At 46.6% G+C, this 22551-nt stretch overlaps 1 protein-coding gene across 2 annotated transcripts in view; it reads left to right on the forward strand.

Moving 5' to 3' along the window:
* PPOX (protoporphyrinogen oxidase) overlaps positions 1-16190 on the forward strand; it is a 33059-nt gene extending 16869 nt beyond the window's left edge. For both annotated transcript variants that reach the window (XM_067472450.1, XM_067472449.1), the window contains exons 6-13: positions 1172-1316; positions 2864-3054; positions 5755-5815; positions 6095-6213; positions 7763-7876; positions 9988-10137; positions 12426-12468; positions 15415-16190. In XM_067472450.1, the coding sequence (XP_067328551.1) occupies positions 1172-1316; positions 2864-3054; positions 5755-5815; positions 6095-6213; positions 7763-7876; positions 9988-10137; positions 12426-12468; positions 15415-15548 (957 nt within the window). In that variant the 3' untranslated portion in view covers positions 15549-16190. The remainder of the gene's footprint in view (positions 1-1171; positions 1317-2863; positions 3055-5754; positions 5816-6094; positions 6214-7762; positions 7877-9987; positions 10138-12425; positions 12469-15414) is intronic.
* Positions 16191-22551: the final 6361 nt, after the last annotated feature.

Here is a 22551-nt window from a genome sequence, read left to right on the forward strand (position 1 = left end):
TCTGGATATAGGTGAACTACAACTCCAAAACTCAAGGTCAATGCCAACCAAACCCTTCCAGTATTTTCTCTTAGTCATGGGAGTTCTGTGTGCCAAGTTTGGTTCAGTTCCATCATTGGTGCAGTTCAGAATGCTTTTTGATTGTAGGTGAACTATAAATCCCAGCAACTACAACTCCCAAATGTCAAGGTCTATTTCCCCCATACTCCACCAGTGTTCACATGGGCATATTGAGTACTTGTGTCAAGTTTGGTTCAGATGCATCATTATTTGAGTTCACAGTGCTTTCTGGATATGGTGAACTACAACTCCAGAATTCAAAGTCAATGCCAACCAAAACCTTCCAGTATTTTCTCTTAATCATGGGAGTTCTGTGTGCCAAGTTTGGTTCAATTCCATCATTGGTGGAGTTCAGAATGCTTTTTGATTGTCGGTGAACTATAAATCCCAGCAACTACAACTCCTGAATGTCAAGATCTATTTCCCCCAAACTCCACCAGTGTTCACATTTGGGCATATTGAGTACTTGTGTCAAGTTTGGTCCAGATGCATCATTATTTGAGTTCACAGTGCTTTCTGGATATGGTGAACTACAACTCCAAAATTCAAGGTCAAGGCCAGGCAAAACCTTCCAGTATTTTCTCTTGATCATGGGAGTTCTGCATGCCATGTTTGGTTCAATTCTATCATTGGTGGAGTTCAGAATGCTTTTTGATTGGAGGTGAACTATAAATCCCAGCAACTACAACTCCCAAATGTCAAGGTCCATTTCCCCCAAACTCCACCAATGTTCACAATTGGGCATATTTATATATCTGCGGAGAAAGAACTCTTGTCTGCTTGAGGCCAGTGTGAATGTTGCCATCTTGATTAGCATTGAATGTCCTATCTGCTTCAAAACCTGGCTGCTTCCTGCCTGGAGGAATCCTTGGTTGGGAGTTGTCAGGACATTCCACAGATATATAAACCCCACTTGCCTAGTTTCCATCAAACCTCACATCCTCTGAGGATGCCTGCCATAGATGTGGGTGAAACGTCAGGAGAGAATGCTTCTGGAACATGGACAGACAGCCTGGAAAACCTGCAGCAAACCAGTGATTCCGGCCATGAAAACCTTTCGCAAGATATTGCGATTCCATCTGCTTGACTACTACATCCTTGGCTTCCATAGATGGCGGACATCGTGATTGACAGCCTCTGCCGCGGGGTGTTTGCTGGCGACTGCCGGGCGCTGAGTGTGCGCTCCTGCTTCCCGGCACTGTTCCAGGCCGAGAGGACACACCGTTCCGTCATCCTGGGCATGGCTTTGGCTGGAGGTAACTCTTCAGAGAGGCCGAAGGGGTAACAAGAAGTCCAACTCCCATCTGAAAGAAGGGTCCATGTGATAGGAACTGAGCTAGTTCAGGATTCTGGCTCCATTTTAGTGTCGTCCTGAGGAGAGTGAGTAGGCCGAAGCATGTTAGAGTCACTGGACCAAAGCTAGTGTCGTCCCAAGGAGAGTGAGTAGGCCGAAGCATGTTAGAGTCAGTGGGCCAAAGCTAGTGTCGTCCTGAGGAGAGTGAGTAGGCCGAAGCCTGTTAGAGTCACTGGGCCAAAGCTAGTGTCGTCCTGAGGAGAGTGAGTAGGCTGAACCCTCGTCCTAAGGAGAGTGCGTAGGCCGAAGCCTTTTTGAGTCAGTGGGTCTTAACTAGTGTCATCCTGAGTAGGCTGAAGCATGTTAGAGTCAGTGAGCCAAAGCTAGTGTTGTCCTGAGGAGTGTGAGTAGGCCGAAGCCTGTTAGAGTCACTGGGCCAAAGCTAGTATCGTCCTGAGGAGAGTGAGTAGGCCAAAGCCTGTTAGAGTCAGTGAGCCAAAGCTAGTGTCATCCTGAGGAGAGTGAGTAGGCCGAAGCATGTTAGAGTCACTGGACCAAAGCTAGTGTCGTCCCAAGGAGAGTGAGTAGGCCGAATCTTGTTAGATTCACTAGGCCATAGCTAGTGTCATCCTGAGAAGAGTGAGTAGGCCGAAGCGTGTTAGAGTCACTGGGCCAAAGCTAGTGTTGTCCTGAGGAGAGTGAGTAAGCCGGAGCCTGTCGAAACAGGGCCAAAGGTAGTGTTGTCCTGAGGAGAGTGAGTAGGCCAAAGCCTGTTAGAGTCAGTGAGCCAAAGCTAGTGTCCTGAGGAGAGTGAGTAGGCCGAAGCCTGTTAGAGTCAGTGAGCCAAAGCTAGTGTTGTCCTGAGGAGAGTGAATAGGCCGAAGCCTGTTAGAGTCAGTGAGCCAAAGCTAGTGTCGTCCTGAGGAGAGTGAGTAGGCCGAAGCCTGTTAGAGTCAGTGAGGCAAAGCTAGTGTTGTCCTGAGGAGAGTGAATAGGCCGAAGCCTGTTAGAGTCAGTGAGCCAAAGCTAGTGTCGTCCTGAGGAGAGTGAGTAGGCCGAAGCCTGTTAGAGTCAGTGAGCCAAAGCTAGTGTTGTCCTGAGGAGAGTGAATAGGCCGAAGCCTGTTAGAGTCAGTGAGCCAAAATAGTGTCGTTCTGAGGATAGTGAGTAGGCCGAAGCTTGTTAGAATCACCTCAAAAAGCCAGTGAGAGTTTGGGCTGCAATAAAAGGAGTCTAGTGTCCAAAGAAAAAGAAGTAATGGTGCCCATATATTCTGCTTTGGTCAAATTTCACCTGGAATAACCGTGGATCAAGGATTCGAAAGGAAGCCGGTTACACGGAACCAGGCTGAGCCCACTGATCATTGCTACCATTTGTCCAGCATAGGCTTGCGGACCAGATCCAGTGGTGTAAACAGAACAAAACTGTGCATATTCAGTGCAATATCAAGTGGCAAGGTTAGCCACCCAGAAGGGAGATGATCCGTCATTTCTGTCTCTCCATGTTTAGGGAAAGGTGCCCCCTTGGATTCCCCACTCATCCGCAGGGCCAAGGAGGAGCGCTGGAGCCAGTGGTCCCTTCGGGGTGGGATGCAGTCCCTCCCTGAAGCTCTCGAAGGATTCCTGAAGCAGCGTGGGGTGGACATCCACCGTGACGCCCCTGTCAAACAGCTGGAGAGAATGGCATCTGGCTCTTGGAGGGTAAGACACTTTTAAGAACATGGGTCTGGAGTCAACTTCTGGATGCGGTGAGTGGGTGCTGCTCTTCTGATCTCACAAAGATGGAGCGAGGGAGGGTTTTTTCCCTTTTTTATCGTGTCAGGAGCAAATTATACTAAATACTCTGTGGTTTGCTCTTCTCATAGTCGCATTGTAAGGGATCACGGGTTTAGGGTGCGGGGTCCCCTTTCGAAAAAATCCAGAGTCCAATAGGTTCATGTAAGACACTGTTTATTCAAGCTGATCAGCATGAGGTGAACAGACAGCATCTTTGTAAGAGCTTTCACAGACTGCCGCGCCCCCCTCGGTGTTTGTAAACCTTTTTATATCTCAAGTAAACAAGAACATTTTTGTCATGGAAAGTACTTTGACCTTTATTCTTCCTGTCCCATCAACCTCTTGATGGAAAGTACCTTCTTGCACCTTCAGACTTTGCAATTAACCACAACCTTTGCGCTTAACCACAACCAAACTTTGTTTGACCTCTACATGTCATCTCTTGTTTTTAAAACATTTTCTTGCGTGTTGCTCCTTTTTTTTATTAGAGAAAGGGTACATTTCTCCTTTGTTGCTAATTTCACTCAAAGCCCCTTGCTTAGCTTTGCTAATTTCAAACAAAGACCCTTTCAGCATGTCACTCAGATTGGCTCTGCATCTCGTGGTGCCAGAGATGCAGAGCCAATCTTCCAGGTCGCCCACTCTTCTGTGTGCCCAGAAGGGAGTTTCTCATCCAGTATCAGCCACTGATTGAGGTTCCAGGTTTTCTCTGTGGAGATTAGGAAGCTGTTTCTCAATTTAAGATGTTGGCATGTTGGCCAACATCTTAAATCCGAACAATATCCGAACAGAGAATGGGGTGGAGATGTCACTGCCTTGGTCCTTTCATTGCTGGCTGCTACTTCCCGAGGGATGTTAGGTGGTGCAATACTGGCTAAAAAGTATAATTTCTCCAGTGGCGTAAGACGTAGACATACTGTGATAATGTGGCATGTCTCATTAAGAGCCATATCCACTGTTTTAGCATATTTTATTTATCGTGTCAAGAGCAAACCAAACAGTTGTATTGAATTTTTTTACAAACAAACAAAGCACAAAGTTTGCAAGCTTGGTAGTTGATTAAATGTCCTTTGACCAATAGCTGGCCACTTGGAGTGCCTCTGGTGTTACTATAGGAAGGTCCTTCATCGTGCATGTGGCAGGGCTCAGGTTGCATTGCAGCAGGTGGTCAGTGGTTTGCTCTTCTCCGCACTCGCATGTTGTGGATTCCACTTTGTGGCCCCATTTCTTAAGATTGGCTCTGCATCTCGGGGTGCCACAGCGCAATCTGTTCAACGCCTTCCAAGTTGCCCAGATTTCTGTGTGCCCAGGGGGGAGTCTCTCATTTGGTATCAGCCATTGATTGAGGTTCTGGGTTTGAGCCTGCCACTTTTGGACTCTCACTTGCTGAGGTGTTCCAGCGAGTGTCTCTGTAGATCTTAGAAAACTATTTCTTGATTTAAGTCATTGGGGTGCTTGCTGATACCCAAACAAGGGATGAGCAGGAGATGTCACTGCCTTGGTCCTTTCACTATTGGCTGCTACTTCCCGGCAGATGTCAGGTGGTGCAATACCGGCTAGACAGTGTAATTTCTCTAGTGGTGTAGGGTGCAGACAATGCGGCATGTCTCATTAAGAGCCACATCCACTGTTTTAGCGTGGTGAGATGTATTCCACACTGGGCATGCATACTCAGCAGCAGAGTAGCAAAGCGCAAGGGCAAATGTCTTCACTGTGTGATCCTCAGGTTGTGCCGGTCAGCTTTCGTATGATATCGTTTCGTAAGATATTGTTTTATCATGGTGAGATGTGTTCCACACTGGGCATGCGTATTCAGCTGCAGAGTAGCAAAGCGCAAGGGCAGATGTCTTCACTGTGTCTGGTTGTGATCCCCAGGTTGTACCGGTCAGCTTTCATACGATATTATTTCTAGTGCCCACTTTTTGCTTGAAATTCAAGCAGTGCTTCTTGTAGGTCAGAGTACAGTCCAGACTCCAGAGTAACTCCTGGGTATTTTGTTGTGCTGCAATGCTCCAGTGGAATTCCTTCCCAGGTAATCCTCAGAGCTTGAGATGCTTGTCTGTTCGTAAGACGAAAAGTACACGTCTACATTTTAGATGGATTCGGAATCAGATGGTTTTTCCTGGAATAGGTAGTAAGAGCACTTAAAGCTTCAACCATTTCAATGATCCCTGCTTGGGCAGTGATGGCACAATCATCAGCATGGATGAAATGTCCATTCTACCAGTGCCTGGGCATGTGTGTAAATGTTAAACATGAATGGAGCAAGCATGCTTCCCTGAGGCTGGACGTTCTTCTGTCTTCTGCTTCTCTGACTCTGGAACTCAACAAAAAAGCTCCTGTTTTGCAGCAGATTTCCTCTGAAGCAGGTGAGGTGGTCATCCTCAGAGCTTGAGATGCTTGTCTGTTCTTAAGATGAAAAGCATACATGTCTGAATGCTACATGGGTTGTCCTTCCTTCCATCAAAACCATCATTGGGCTCAGTGGCCTTTCACTGTGATGAAAAAGCATACATGTCATACATGTCCAAGACGAAGGTGAAGATACCTCTGCGACTTTCTTGTTCCTCATTAGTGTAGTTAATGAGGAACAAGACTGACACCATTTGTGCTTTCCTCATTTAGATAATGCTGGAAGATGGCAGTATAGAGGCAGATCATGTCATCAGTGCTTTGCCAGCCAAAGGTAAGAGAGATCAGACGTTTAAGCTTGAGGAAATAGATATTGTAAGTGTGGAAAATAATTATATGAGTCCTAAAATATCGTAGAGTTGGATCTCTCAAGGACCATCCAGTCCAACCCCATTCTGCCATGCAAGAAGACACAATCCATGCCCTTCTGACAGATGGCCATCCAGTCTCTGCTTCAAAACCTCCAGAGAAGGAGACTCCACTGCACTTCCAGGCAGGATGTTCCACTGCCAAATGGCTCTTACCGTCATATGTTTCCCTTTTTTGCTTTCAGCGCTTGCAGCATCTCTCCCCAGCTGGGCTGAACCACTTTCTCACGAGTTGCTAAACATCCAAGCTGTGTCTGTAGCTGTGGTCAACCTCAAGTATGAAAACGTGGGGCTCCCGGTTATGGTAAGGAACTCTCCCAAGGCTTCTTTCTCCAGCAGAGGGGATTCTGGGTGTTGTAGTACACAAGATGGCCAACTGTGGGATGGTGAAGGATGTCATATGGTGGAGGGGCCAAGTTTGTTTTTTGATTCCTTAAAGACAAATACAATTCAACCTTCACACTAGAGCTTCACACACAAGGCCTTCACATACCCAGGCTTACCTCTCACAGAGGCTTCTCTCGATTAAGGACTTCCTCACACTGTGAAGCCTTCTCTCGCAAAGATCTACCTCACACTGTGAGGCCTTCTCACAGACTAAGGCCTGCCTCACACTGTGAAGCTTTCTTTCACAAAGCTCTACCTCACACTGTGGGGCCTTCTCTCACAAAGATCTACCTCACACTGTGAGGCCTTCTCACAGACTAAGGCCTGCCTCACACTATGAGGTCTTCTTACAGACTAAGGCCTGCCTCACACTGTGAAGTCTTCTTTCATAGACCAAGGCCTACCTCACACTGTGAGGCCTTCTCTCACAAAGATCTACCTCACACTGTGAGGCCTTCTCACAGACTAAGGCCTACCTCACACTATGAGGCCTTCTTACAGACTAAGGCCTACCTCACAATGTGAAGTCTTCTTTCACAGACTAAGGCCTACCTCACACTGTGAGGCCTTCTGTCACAAAGATCTATCTCACACTGTGAGGCTTTCTCACAGACTAAGGCCTGCCTCACACTATGAGGTCTTGTTACAGACGAAGGCCTACCTCACTGTGAAGTCCTCTTTCACAGATTAAGGCCTACCTCACACTGTGAGGCCTTCTCTCACAAAGATCTATCTCACACTGTGAGGCTTTCTCACAGACTAAGGCCTGCCTCACACTATGATGTCTTGTTACAGACGAAGGCCTACCTCACTGTGAAGTCCTCTTTCACAGATTAAGGCCTACCTCACACTGTGAGGCCTTCTCTCACAAAGGTCTACCTCACACTGTGAGCCTTTCTCACAGACTAAGGCCTGCCTCACACTATGAGGTCTTCTTACAGACTAAGGCCTACCTCACACTGTGAAGTCTTCTTTCACAGACTAAGGCCTACCTCACACTGTGAGGCCTTCCAGACTGAGACCTTTCTCCCACTGAGGTTTACCTCAGACTGAGGGCTACTGAGCTACAGGCACACTTGCTTATATAGAACTGCAGGTTTTGCTGTGTCATTGCATCGATTTAACCCCTTCAGTAATTAAAAATACCTAGTTAATTTTCAATATTTCTGGCAGAGACTCCTTTACTTGAGGTTTGTTTGTGCAAATGGCCATCCTTTGAGAGTGCTTTGATGGTGTCTTCCTACATGGCCGAATGGGGTTGGACTGGATGGCCCTTGAGGTCTCTTCCAACTCTAGGATTTGATGATTCTGTGCTGGCTCCCTCAAACTACCATTAGCAAATTATTTCTTACGATGTTATTTTTTCCAAGACCTGGCTCTCCTTTCCAGAGTTCTTACAGTGAAGCAGAAATTATTACCGCCCAAACGAACCTGTTGTGTACTTTTCTGACCATCTTTTGCTCTAGGGTTTTGGGCACCTGGTGCCATCTTTTGAGGACAGCTCCTTACTCGGCATCGTTTATGACTCGGTGGCATTTCCTGAGCAGGATGGATCCAGTGGGCCTGCCCTTCGCCTCACGGTAAGAACTGATTTCGAGAAGGGGAAGAGCTCCAGAGCACACTGAACTCCACCAATGATAGGCCTGGAACCAACTTGGACGCAGAATCTCCATGACCAACACAAAATACTGGAGGTCTTTGGAGAGATTTAGAGGAGTTGTAGTTCACCTACATCCAGAGTGCATAAAAAACCCAAACAATGATGGATCTGGACCCAACTTGGCATTCATACCCAATATGCTCAAATTTGAATATTGATAGGTTTTGAGGGGAATTGACCTGGATGTTTTGAAGTTGTAGATACTGGGATGTATAGTTCACCTGCAGTCAATTCAATGAACCAAACTTGACACACAGCCCCCCCCCCCCCCCCCCCCGCCCCCGAGCAGCAAAAATTACTGGAAGTTTTTGGGAATGATTCACCTTGATTTGGGGAAGTTGTAGTTCACCTACATCCAGAACGCGTTGTGAACCCAAACACCAATGGATCTAGACCAAACGTGGCACACAGACCTGATATGCCAAAATTTGATTACTGGAGAGTTTTTTTTGGTGGGGGGGGGGGGGCTCACCTTCCTTTCTGGGAGTTGTAGTTCATCCACAACCAATTTGTGACCTCTACCGATGATGGACCTGGACCAAACTTGGCACACAGAACCCCCATGACTACCTGAACCCATTGGAGGAATTTAAGGGGACTGACTCCCCAGAGTGGGAGTTGTAGTTTACCCTACAGCCAGAGAGCACACTAAACCCCACCGATGATGCTTCTAGAGCAAACTTGCCCAATATAACAAACTTTAAGTACTGATGGCATTTTTAGGGCATGGTGGGAGTTGTAGTTCACCCACAACTTTATGCATTTTGTACAATTAAAAATTGGTTTTTTCGAATGACCTGGGCAGTGCCAGGTATCCAAGCTAGTATATGTGTGTGTGTGTATGAGTGTATATATATATGGTGGAGGATGTCATGTGGTGGAGGGGCCAAGTTTGTTTTCTGATTCCTTAGAGACAAATAAAATTCAGCCTTCGCACTGGAGCTTCACACACAAGGCCTTCTCATACCAAGGCTTACCTCACACAGAGTCTTCTCTCACAGACTAAGGCCTACCTCACACTGTGAGGTTTTCTCTCACAAAGATCAACCTCACACTGTGAGGCCTTCTCACAGACTAATGTGTAGGTGTGTGTGTGTGTGTGTATGAGTGTATATATGGTGGAGGATGTCATATGGTGGAGGGGCCAAATTTGTTTTCTGATTCCTTAGAGACAAATAAAATTCAGCCTTCACACTGGAGCTTCATACACAAGGCCTTCTCATAGCAAGGCTTACCTCACACAGAGGCTTCTCTTACAGACTAAGAACTTCCTCATACTGTGAAGCCTTCTCTCACAGACCAAGGCCTCCCTCACATTGTGAGGCCTTCTCACAGACTAAGGCCTAACTCACACTGTGAGGCCTTCTCTCACAAAGATCTACCTCACACTGTGAGACCTTCTCACAGACTAAGGCCTGCCTCACACTATGAGGTCTTCTTACAGACGAAGGCCTACCTCACACTATGAGGTCTTCTTACAGACGAAGGCCTACCTCACACTATGAGGTCTTCTTACAGACGAAGGCCTACCTCACGCTGTGAGATCTTCTCTCACAAAGATCTACCTCATACTGTGAGGCCTTCTCACAGACAAAGGCCTGCCTCACACTATGAGGTCTTCTTACAGACTAAGGCCTACTGTGAAGTCTTCTTTCACAGACTAGGGCATACCTCTGTGAGGCCTTCTCACAGACTAATGTGTAGATGTGTAGGTATGTGTGTATATATCTCTATCTATCTATCTATCTATCTATCTATCTATCTATCTATATGTGTGTATATATCTATCTATATGTGTGTATATATCTATATCTATCTATCTATCTATCCATCTCTCTCTCTCTTTCTCTCTCTCTCTCTCTCTATATATATACATATACATATATAAATATGTAGTTGGCTCTCTGTATCTATGGATTCTTCATCCATGTATTCAACGGCCCTTTGAAGACTACCATAAGACAGGTGTGGCTTTCAATGAAAATGAATTTGACACCCCAGTTCTAATGTATGGGTTCTTCTGCTTTTCAGGTGATGCTGGGTGGCGCATGGTTCAAGCCGGGTCTTGGTGACCCTGACACAGTTTCCCATACTGTGTTACTGAGGTGTGCCAAAGCAGCAGTCAAGAAACATCTTGGGATATCCTCGGAGCCCTCTCGGGCCATTGTCAAGGTGCAGAAGGTACGTTTATTATATATTATTTATTATTTATTTTTGCAAGCTTTTTTCGCCCAATTCCCTGTCCAGATACGCAATGCTTATCAAGTTAAGAAGAAATGGGTTAACTGAGAGCCAACTGGTGGTCTGAGTGTTAATTCCAGGAGAGGAAGTTCAGAACCATGATTGACCATGGTGATATATTTTGATGTAAGTTGACAAGGGCAGGGCAGAAATATAGGAAGTAAATTAAAACATGACCTTGAAGGAGCTGGGGGTGGTGACGGCCGACAGGGAGCTCTGGCGTGGGCTGGTTCGTGAGGTCATGAAGAGTCGGAGATGACTGAACGAATGAACAACAAATTAAAACAAGTCAATAAGGTAAAGGTAAAAGTTTTCCCTTGACATTAAGTCTAGTCGTGTCTGACTCTGGGGGTTGGTGCTTATCTCCATTGTTAAGCCGAAGAGCCAGCGTTGTCCATAGACGCCTCCTAGGTTATATGGCTGTCACGACTGCATGGAGTGCTGTCGCCTTCCCACAGAAGCGGAACCTATTAATCTACTCACATTTGCATGTTTTTGAACTGCTAGGTTGGCAGAAGCTGAGGCTAACAGCAGGAGCTCACCTCGCTCCCTGGATTTGACCTGCCAACTTTTTGGTCAGCCAGAATGGGGGACGCCTGGCTTGAGAGCAGTACGTGTGAAAAAGATCTTAGAGTCCTCAGGGACAACAAGTTAAACATGAGCCAACAATGTGATGTGGTGGCAAAAAAAGCCAATGAGATTTTGGCCTGCATCAAGAGGAGCAGAGTGTCTAGATCTAGGGAAGTCATGCTCCCCATGCTCTATTCTGCCTTGGTTAGACCACACCTGGAAAATTGTGTCCGATTCTGGGTACCACAATGGAAGGGATATATTTACAAGCTGGACTGTGTCCAGAGGAGGGCGACTAAAGTGATCAAGGGTCTGGAGAACAAGCCCTATGAGGAGCGGCTTAAGGAGCTAGGCACCGGGATTGTGGCACAGCTGGCTGAGTATCAGCTGCATTAAGATCGTTGTTGTTCATTCGTTCCGTCGTCTCTGACTCTTCGTGACCTCATGGACAAGCCCTCGCCAGAGCTCCCTGTCGGCCGTCACCACCCCCAGCTCCTTCAAGGTCAGTCCAGTCACTTCAAGGATGCCATCCATCCATCTTGCCCTTGGTCTGCCCCTCTTCCTTTTTCCTTCTACTTTCCCCAGCATCATTGTCTTCTCTACTTCAGCTTTGCATTAAGATCACTCTGACCAAAAGGTCATGAGTTCGAAGCCAGCCTGGGTTGGAGTGGGTTTCCAACCAGTTATGTGTAGCCTGTTGTCGACCTTTGCAACCCAAAAGACAGTTGCATCTGTCAAGTAGGAAAATTAGGTACCACCTTAAAGTGTGGGGAGGCTAAATTAACTGATTTATGAGGCCATAAAGAAGACTCCAGCAGAGCATTCCAGCGGGGAAGCATGCGGGGAATGCGGAAGTGCTTCATCAGCGTCGCAGATGGACAATGAAAGCGACAGCTCCCCTGGTGGCCAGAAAAAGTTAAAAAATAGCCTCTGTGTATGTCTGTATATATTTGTATGTCAAAAATTGGCATTGAATGTTTGCCATATATGTGTACACTGTAATCCGCCCTGAGTCCCCTGCGGGGTGAGAAGGGCGGAATATAAAAGCTGTAAATAAATAATAAATAAAATAATAATAAATGTTTAGCCTGAAGAAGAGAAGGCTGAGAGGAGATATGATAGCCAGGTATAAATATGTGAGAGGAAGCCACAGGGAGGAGGGAGCAAGCTTGTTTTCTGCTTCCTTGGAGATTAGGACAAGGAACAATGGCTTCAAACTACAAGAGAGGAGATTCCATCTGAATATGAGGAAGAACTTCCTGACTGTGAGAGCCGTTCAGCAGTGGAACTCTCTGCCCCGGAGTGTGGTGGAGGCTCCTTCTTTGGATGCTTTGAAACAGAGGCTGGATGGCCATCTGTCAGGGGTGCTTTGAATGAAGTATTCCTGCTTCTTGGCAGAATGGGGTTGGACTGGATGGCCCATGAGGACTCTTTGATTCTATGACAGCGGGAGCTCACCTTGCTCTTTGTATTTGAACTGCCAACCTTTTGGTCAGCAAGTTCAGCAGCTCAGTGGTTTAACCTGCTGCACCACCAAGGGGGCTTTCTGGACTTTGCTGCTTGCTCTGTAATCTCATTTTTGGAGATGTTGCCCATTCTTTATCTATTTCTTTCTTTTTCTTTCTTTTTAAATTTTTAATTATTATTTCTTTTTGCAGGCTTGCATCCCGCAGTATGAAATCGGGCACTGGAAGCACATAGGTAGGTTTAGTAAAATGTTTTGCAAGTTCCTTTCCCAAAAGTAAAATGTTTGGAAAGTCGGAGACGACTTGGAGCTAAGAAACAGAGCAACTACAACTCTATCTCTAAGACCAGGCATATTATCTCTCTGTGTGTGAATCATATCTATCTATTTATATCTGTAGCTGGATGGCTCTTTGTCAGGAGGGCTTTGATTACTTTTTCTTGCCCTAGTGAAGAGAGTTGGCCTTAAGTATTTTCTGTTGGTCATAGGGGTTCTGTGTGGGAAATTTGCCCAATTCTGTCATTGGTGGGGTTCAGAATGCTCTTCGATTGTAGGCGAACTATAAATCCCAGTAACTATAACTCCCAAATGTCAAGGTCTATTTCCCCCAAACTCCATCTGTGTTCATATTTGGGCAAATGGAATATTTCTGCCAAGTTTGGCCCAGATCCATCATTGTTTGAGTCCACAGTGCTCTCTGGATGTAGATGAACTACAACTCCCAAACTCAAGGTCAATGCCCTCCAAACCCTTCTAGTGTTTTCTGTTGGGAGTTCTGCATGCCACATTTGGATTAACTCCATCATTGGTGGAGTTCAGAATGCTCTGTGATTGTAGCTGAACTATAAATCCCAGCAACTACAACTCCCAAATGACAAAATCAAAATTTTTGAGTGAACGACATACATTGGGTTGTTAGGTGTCTTGTGTCCAAATTTGGTGGCAATTCCTCCAGTGGTTTTTGAGTTCTGTTAATCCCACAAACGAACATTACATTTTTATTTATATAGATGATGATGATGATGATGATGATGATTATTATTATTATTATTACTGTACTGATGGGCGTGGCCTCATGTAAGCCACCCTGAGTCCCCCTGGGGGAGATGGAGCGGGGTATAAATAAAGCTTTATTATTATTACTAGCTTGGGGACCCGGCGCTGCCCGGGTTATTAGAGAAAGTGGGTAATGGCGGTTCTGTATGCCAAGTTTGGTCATTATTGGTCATTGGATGATGGTTGCATTGTTTTCAGGAAGTGAGTGAAGGTACTTGAAGTCCCATCATCCATGGTCCACCCTCCTCCAAACAGTAGCAGGCTACAGAGTGGGTCATGGGGGCTCTGTGTGCCAAGTTTGGTCTTTATCAGTCATTGGTTCAGGGTCGCAATGGTTTCAGTAAGTGAGTAAAGGTACTGCAAGTCCCATCTTCCATGATCAACCCTCCTCCAAACTGCAGCAGGATGTAGAATGGGTCATGGGGGCTCTCTGTGTGCCAATTTGGTCTTGATTGGTCATTGGATGAGGGTCGCAGTGGTTTCAGTAAATGAGTAAAGATACTGCAAGTCCCATCATCCATGGTCCACCCTCCTCCAAACAGCAGCAGGCTATAGAGTGGGTCATGGGGGCTCTGTGTGCCAAGTTTGGTCTTTATCAGTCATTGGTTCAGGGTCGCAGTGGTTTCAGTAAGTGAGTAAAGGTACTGCAAGTCCCATCATCCATGGTCAACCCTCCTCCAAAACTGCACCAGGATGTAGATAGAGTGGGTCATGGGGACTCTGTGTGCCAAGTTTGGTCTTGATCAGTCATTGGCGAGGGTCTCAGGAAGTGAGTGAAGTGACTGCAAGTCCCATCATCCATTTCCAAATTCTTCCAAACCGCACCAGGATGTAGAGTGGGTCATGCGGGCTCTCTGTGTGAATTGTGGTCCTGATCCATCATTGTTGGCAGTTGTAATGGTCTTAGGAAGGGACTCCCATCGTCCATGGTACATCCTCCTCCAACCTGCACCAGGATGTAGAGTGCGTCATGGAGACAGTGTGCCAAGTTTGGTCTTGATCAGTCATTGGCGAGGGTCTCAGGAAGTGAGTGAAGTGACTGCAAGTCCCATCATCCATTGCCAAATTCTTCCAACCCGCACCAGGATGTAGAGTGGGTCATGCAGGCTCTCTGTGTGAATTGTGGTCCTGATCCATCATTGTTGGCAGTTGTAATGGTCTTAGGAAGGGAGTCCCATCGTCAATGGTGCATCCTCCTCCAAACCGCACCAGGATGTAGAGTGCGTCATGGAGACTCAGTGTGCCAAGTTTGGTCTTTATCGGTGAGGGTTGCAGTGGTCTCAAGAATTGAGCAAACGTACTGCAAGTCCCATAATCCATGGTCCATCCCTGACCAAACCACACCAGGACGTAAAGTGGATCATGAGAGGTCTATGTGCCAAGTTTGGTCTTGATCAGTCATTGGCGAGGGTCTCAGGAAGTGAGTGAAGTGACTGCAAGTCCCATCATCCATTGCCAAATTCTTCCAAACCGCACCAGGATGTAGAGTGGGTCATGCGGGCTCTCTGTGTGAATTGTCGTCCTGATCCATCAGTTGTAATGGTCTTAGGAAGGGACTCCCATCTTCCATGGTGCATCCTCCTCCAAACTGCACCGGGATGTAGAGTGCGTCATGGAGACTCAGTGTGCCAAGTTTGGTCTTGATCAGTCATTGGCGAGGGTCTCAGGAAGTGAGTGAAGTGACTGCAAGTCCCATCATCCATTGCCAAATTCTTCCAAACTGCACCAGGATGTAGAGTGGGTCATGCGGGCTCTCTGTGTGAATTGTGGTCCTGATCCATCAGTTGTAATGGTCTTAGGAAGGGACTCCCATCTTCCATGGTGCATCCTCCTCCAAACTGCACCAGGATGTAGAGTGCGTCATGGAGACTCAGTGTGCCAAGTTTGGTCTTTATCGGTGAGGGTTGCAGTGGTCTCAAGAATTGAGCAAACATACTGCAAGTCCCATAATCCATGGTCCATCCCTGGCCAAACCACACCAGGACGTAAAGTGGGTCATGAGAGGTCTATGTGCCAAGTTTGGTCCTGATTAGTCATTGGATGAGGGTAACAGCATTCCTAAGTATGGGAATCTCAGGATATTCACATGGAAAATTATTTCCTGATCTCTCTCCCCTTCTCTGTAGAGAATGCAGCCGCTTACCTGGTGCAGCAGAAGCTCCCTCTGAGCCTGATTGGGGCTTCCTATGAAGGTGTCTCCGTGAACGACTGCATCTCCGGTGCTCGGACGGCGGTGGTCAAGCTTCTCGGCCAATCTTGAGGAGGGAGGTCATCCTTCAGCTTGGATTCTCCTCTCGGATGCTTCAGGGTCTCTTTCAGGAGATTGGCCTCGGATGTCTTATCGCTTCTAAAAGGTGGAAGGTGGTATTTTTGTGGGCGCTTTTTGGAACTGAAATGCACGTTCTTGGCGGGCAAGAGACTTCCTAAGAATGGCAAGCAAGGGCCCAGGAAGGAGTGCCTTTTTCCTCTTGTCGCCATTGCGATGGTATTTTAGAAATGCGATGCAGAGAGCAAAAGTAAGCCATGTTGGCTGTAAGAAAAATTCCCAAGTATTGTGGTCAACAAGTAAACAAAAGTATGTGCTGCATCTTTTCATTAGGTGAGAAAGGTTTGAAAGGAGGAAGGGGACATTTTATAGTCCTCTCATGTCCCCGCACGGGGAGCTGGAGCTGCCAGAGGGAGCTCATCCACGCTCTCCCTGGATTCGAACCTGCGACCTGTTGGTCTTCAGTCCTGCCAGCAGAAAGGTTTAACCCATTGTGCCACCGGATGCTCCTATACAACCAGATAATAATCCAATTTCCTCTTCTTCACAACCTTTACATGGACTGAATTTTCTAATTTTCTGACCATTTTGGGTGTATTCAATGATTCTCCACTTTTAAAACTGATACCCCCACAATTATTATTATTATTATTATTATTATTATTAAACTTTATTTGTACCCCGCTAGCATCTCCCGAAGGACTCGATGCGGCTTACAAAGGCCAAGGCCTCAACACACAATATAACAATACAAAACGTAAGGCAAATTAAAAACAATTAAAGCAATATAAACAACAAGCAATAAACAATACACTAAAACACAATAAAACTGGGCCGGGCCAGAGTAATGGGTACAGGATTAAAAGTGCTGATGTGACAGGATGTATATAAGGCATTATAGGGCAAGTGCAGATTAGAGAGATGGGCCAAAACTAACAAAATGAAGTTCAACAGTGACAAATGCAAGATACTCCACTTTGGCAGAAAAAACGAAATGCAAAGATACAGAATGGGTGACGCCTGGCTCGAGAGCAGTACGTGTGAAAAAGATCTTGGAGTCCTCGTGGACAACAAGTTAAACATGAGCCTACAATGTGATGTGGCGGCAAAAAAAGCCAATGGGATTTTGGCCTGCATCAAGAGGAGCATAGTGTCTAGATCTAAGGAAGTAATGCTACCCCTCTATTCTGCTTTGGTTAGACCACATCTGGAATATTGTGTCCAATTCTGGGCACCACAATTCAAGAGAGATATTGACAAGCTGGAATGTGTCCAGAGGAGGGCGACTAAAATGATCAAGGGTCTGGAGAACAAGCCCTATGAGGAGCGGCTTAGGGAACTGGGCATGTTTAGCCTGAAGAAGAGAAGGCTGAGAGGAGATATGATAGCCATGTATAAATATGTGAGAGGAAGCCACAGGGAGGAGGGAGCAAGCTTGTTCTCTGCTTCCTTGGAGACTAGGACGCGGAACAATGGCTTCAAACTACAAGAGAGGAGATTCCATCTGAACATTAGGAAGAACTTCCTGACTGTGAGAGCCGTTCAGCAGTGGAACTCTCTGCCCCGGAGTGTGGTGGAGGCTCCTTCTTTGGAAGCTTTTAAGCAGAGGCTGGATTGCCATTTGTCAGGGGTGATTTGAATGCAATATTCCTGCTTCTTGGCAGAATGGGGTTGGACTGGATGGCCCATGAGGTCTCTTCCAACTCTTTGATTCTATGATTCTATGCAGTGTGCGGTGCGCAGCAATCTTAGTTCTAGTATAGTGCTTATGGGACTTGGTATTGGAGATTTCCTAATCTGGGAAGGCACATCGGAACAGCCACGTCTTCAAGTTCTTTCTGAAGACTGCCAATGTAGGGGCCTGTCTAAGATCATTGGGGAGGGTGTTCCAGAGACGGGGGGCCACCACGGAAAAGGCCCTGTCCCGTGTCCCCACCAAACGTGCTTGCGATGCAAGCGGGACCACGAGCAGGGCCTCTTCAGATGAGCGTAATGGAGATGCGGTCACGCAGGTAGGCGGGTCCCAAACCGTTCAGGGCTTTGTAGGTAAGCACCTGCACCTTGAATTGGGCTCGGAAAATAAACGGCAGCCAGTGGACCTCCTTGAACAGGAGGGTTGACCTCTCTCTGTAAGGAGCCCCAGTTAACATCCTGGCTGCTGCCCGTTGGACCAGTTGGAACTTCCAAGCCGTTTTCAAGGGCAGCCCTACGTAGAGCACATTGCAGTAGTCCAATCTGGAGGTGACCAAGGCATGGACCACACCGGCCAGATCAGCCTTCGCGAGGTACGGTCGCAGTTGGCACACGAGTCTCAATTGTGCGAAAGCCCTCCCAGACACCGCCGATGCCTGAGCCTCAAGCGTAAGCGATGAATCCAAGAGGACTCCCAGACTGCGGACCTGTGGCTTCAGGGGGAGTGTAACCCCGTCCAGCACAGGTTGCCACCCTATACCCCGGTCAGGTATAATAACAATACATTAAAAACCATATCTGATACCAGTGTGTTGTCGAAGACTTTCATGGCCAGAATCACTGGGTTGCTGCAAGTTTGTCTGGCCCTGTTCCAGAAGCATTCTCTCCTGATGTTTTCCCCACATCTATGGCAGGCATCCTCAGAGGATGTGTGGTTTGATGGAAACTAGGCAAGTGGAGTTTACATAACACCTCCCAACCAAGGATTCCCACAGGCAGGAAGCAGCCAGGCATTGAAGCAGATATGACATCAGAGGCTGGATGGCCATCTGTCAGGGGTGATTTGAATGCAACATTCCTGCTTCTTGGCAGGGGGTTGGACTGGATGGCCCATGAGGTCTCTTCCAACTCTAGGATTCTATGAATGCTAATCAAGCTGGCAACATTCACACTGGCCTCAAGCAGATAAGATTACAACAGCAAAACAACAGAGAGGAAACAAACAAGGACATCTAATCACCTCTCAACAAAAGATTGCCCCAGACACTGCCAAGCCATCAAATGCTAATCAAGGTGGTCAGTTGAAACATTCACACCTAGCTCCAGCAGACAAGAGTTCTTTGTCCCACCCTGGTCATTTCAAAGATATGTAAACCCCTTTTCCTAGTTCCAACAGACCTCACTACCTATGGGGATGCTTGCCATACATGCAGGCGAAACGTCAGGAGAGAATGCCTCTAGAACATGGCCATTTAGCCCGAAAAAGCCTACAACCCAAGAGTTTTTTCTCTGATCCTGGACATTATTCCACAAATAAATAAATATGCCCAATTGTGAACATTGGTGGAGTTTGGGGAAAATAAACCTTGACATTTGGGAGTTGTAGTTGCTGGGATTTATAGTTCACCTACACTCAAAGAGCAATCTGAACTCCACCAACGATGGAGTTGAACCAAACTTGGCACACACAACTTTCATGACCAACGCAAAATACTGGAAGGGTTTGGTAAGCATTGACCTTGAGTTTGGGAGTTGTAGTTCACCTACATCCAGAGAAGCACTGTGGACTCAAACAATGATGCATCTGGACGAAACTTACCACAAATGCTCAATATGCCCAAATGTGAACACTGGTGGAGTTTGGGGAAAATAGACCTTGACATTTGGGAGTTGTTGCTGGGATTTATAGTTCACCTACACTGAAAGAGCAATCTGAACTCCACCAACGATGGAGCTGAACCAAACCTGGCACACCCAACTTTCATGACCAATGCAAAATACTGGAAGGGTTTGGTAAGCATTGACTTTGGGAGTTGTAGTTCACCTACATCCAGAGAGCACTGTGGACTCAAACAATGATGCATCTGGACCAAACTTGGCAGAAATACTCAATATGCCCAAATGTGAACACTGGTGGAGTTTGGGGGAAATAGACCTTGACATTTGGGAGTTGGAGTTGTAGTTCACAAATGATAGAATTGAGCCAAACTTCTCACACAGAACCCCCATGCCTTGGAGAGACTCACTGGAACGAGCCTCCCTCCAGACTCGCGTGCTCTCCCTCACCTGCACATGTGCATCACACTGCTATGGGCTGAGCATGCCTGCTTTCCCTGTTTGGAGTCTAAAAAACAGCCTTCCCCTTGGCTCAGAGGTCAGCCATTCACAGCATGAGGAGGGCTTTTGTTGGGAGCATTTGCTGTGTTTCCAAAAAGGAAGAGGACAGGCGGAGAGATCTTCAGCCTTCTCTGCCAAAGGGATTCCTAAGACCATCAGAAATATGTTCTCTTATAGAATCAAAGAGTTGGAAGAGACCTCATGGGCCATCCAGTCCAACCCCCTGCCAAGAAGCAGGAATATAGCATTCAAAACACCCCTGACAAATGGCCATCCAGCCTCTGTTTAAAAGCTTCCAAAGAAGGAGCCTCCACCACACTCCAGGGCAGAGAGTTCCACTGCTGAACGGCTCTCACAGTCAGGAAGTTCTTCCTCATGTTCAGATGGAATCTCCTCTCTTGTAGTTTGAAGCCATTGTTCCGCGTCCTAGTCTCCAGGGAAGCAGAAAACAAGCTTGCTCCCTCCTCCCTGTGGCTTCCTCTCACATATTTATACATGGCTATCATATCTCCTCTCAACCTTCTCTTCTTCAGGCTAAACATGCCCAGCTCCTTAAGCCGCTCCTCATAGGGCTTGTTCTCCAGACCCTTGATCATTTTAGTCGCCCTCCTCCAGACACATTCCAGCTTGTCAATATCTCTCTTGAATTGTGGTGCCCAGAATTAGACACAATATTCCAGGTGTGGTCTAACCAAGGCGGAATAGAGCATGGGGAGCATGACTTCCCTGGATCTAGACACTACACTCCTATTGATGCAGGCCAAAATCCCTTTGGCTTTTTTTGCCACCACATAACATTTTTGGCTCCTGTTTAACTTCCTGTCCACAAGAACTCCAAGATCTTTTTCACACGTACTGCTCTTGAGCCAGTCGTCCCCTATCCTGTATTTTTGCATCTCATTTTTTCTGCCTAAGTGGAGTATCTTGCCTGTTGAACTTCATTTTGTTAGTTTTGGCCCATCTCTCTAATCTGTCAAGATCGTTTTGAATTCTCCTGTGCTCTGGAGTATTGCCTACTATGTTCTTTGGTGACCCCTCTGAAATCCCCCTTGTGACCCACCCAGGCGTCCTGATCCCCAGGCTGAGAAACACTGGTCTAGAAGCCTAGCAATTGTGAAACACTATGGGAATTGTAGTTTGGAAAAATTCCCTTGCTCTGATAGAAGAGTTACACTTGTGGATCGGTCCCCATAAAGGCAACGAGGCAGTGACCAAAAATGACTTGTAGGACACTATTTTATTTTTGTAAAAATCGATTATCAAAAACAGGATGGGGAACAGCAGCAGCTACACCAAGAGAGAACTCCATAAATAGAATAAATAGCTACACACCACTGACAGAGAACTAGATTGTGAGACGCAGATGGGAGGGAAAGGGCAGGCTGGGGCCAGCCCCAAGGCAAAAATATGGGGGAAGAGGTGCTGGAAAGTAGCTACAGTAGTCTCGCTTATCCAACATAACATCGGATAAACAAAAATGTCGGATAATACAGAGTCTCCTACTGTTACCCGTCCGACGTGGCACTAGACACCTAGAATACTAACAACAGGAAATCAAAGAGTTTAGGCAAGGCAACACCTTGGGGCTAGAGGGGCTGAGCAGGAAGTGCCTGGATGTGGAAGAGGAGCGTGGAAATCACGGAGGGAAGACACTTCCACTTCCGGTCCTGCCTCTTTTGCCCCTTTCCTCCCTCCTCGTCTTGCCTTTTTCACTGATTGGGAATGGAGAGAGAGTTGAGGAGCACTCCCCTAATTGAATGGGAAATTCTGGAGGAAAACGGGGCATCGGATAAGACGGATTGTCGGATAAGCGAGACTCTACTTATGGTGTCCAACACCATAGAGCTACAACTTCCGTTCCTGCTAACCCTCTACTTTCACGCATTTCTGGAGTAGTCGTGATTGCGACCTATAAACCCATTATCTCCTAAACGTTGGATAAGCGAAGGTCAGGTAAGCGAGACTCTTCTGTAGTTAGGTGCCCAACACCATAGAGCTACAACTTTTGTTCCTGCTAACTCTTTACTTTCCAGCATTTTTGGAGTCGCAGTGATTGTGACCTATAAACCCATTATCTCCTAAACGTTGGATAAGCAAAGGTTGGATAAGCGAGACTCTTCTGTAGTTAGGTGCCCAACGCCATAGAGCTACTACTTATGTTCCTGCATTTTTGGAGTGGTAGTGATTGTGACCTATAAACCCATTATCTCCTAAACGTTGGATAAGCGAAGGTTGGATAAGCGAGATTCTTCTGTAGTTAGGTGCCCAACGCCATAGAGCTACTACTTATGTTCCTGCATTTTTGGAGTGGTAGTGATTGTGACCTAAAACCCAATATATCCTTAACGTTGGATAAGCTAAGGTCGGATAAGCGAGACTCTTCTGTAGTTAGGTGCCCAACACCATAGAGCTACGACTTCTGTTCCTGCTAACCTTCTACATTTCAGCATTTTTGGAGTCGTAGTGATTGTGACCTATAAACCCAATATCTTCTAAATGTTGGATAAGCAAAGGTCGGATAAGCGCGACTCTTCTGTAGTTAGCTGCCCAACACCATAGAGCTACGACTTCCGTTCCTGCTAACCCTCTACTTTCCAGCATTTTTGGAGTGGTAGTGATTGTGACCTAAAACCCAATATATCCTAAATGTCAGATAAGCGAGACTCTTCTGTAGTTAGGTGCCCAACACTATAGAGCTACGACTTCTATTCCTGTTAACCTTCTACATTCCAGCATTTTTGGAGTCCTAGTGATTGTGACCTATAAACCCAATATCTTCTAAATGTTGGATAAGCAAAGGTCGGATAAGCGAGACTCTACTGTAGTTAGGTGCCCAACACCATAGAGCTATGAATTCTGTTCCTGCTAACGCTCTACTTTCCAGCATTTTTGGAGTGGTAGTCATTGCAACCTATAAACCCATTATCTCCTAAACGTTGGATAAGCGAAGGTCGGATAAGCAAGACTC

The sequence above is a fragment of the Anolis sagrei genome, chromosome 12 (genome assembly GCF_037176765.1).
Source record: "Anolis sagrei isolate rAnoSag1 chromosome 12, rAnoSag1.mat, whole genome shotgun sequence".
In the NCBI taxonomy this organism is placed as follows: domain Eukaryota; kingdom Metazoa; phylum Chordata; class Lepidosauria; order Squamata; family Dactyloidae; genus Anolis; species Anolis sagrei.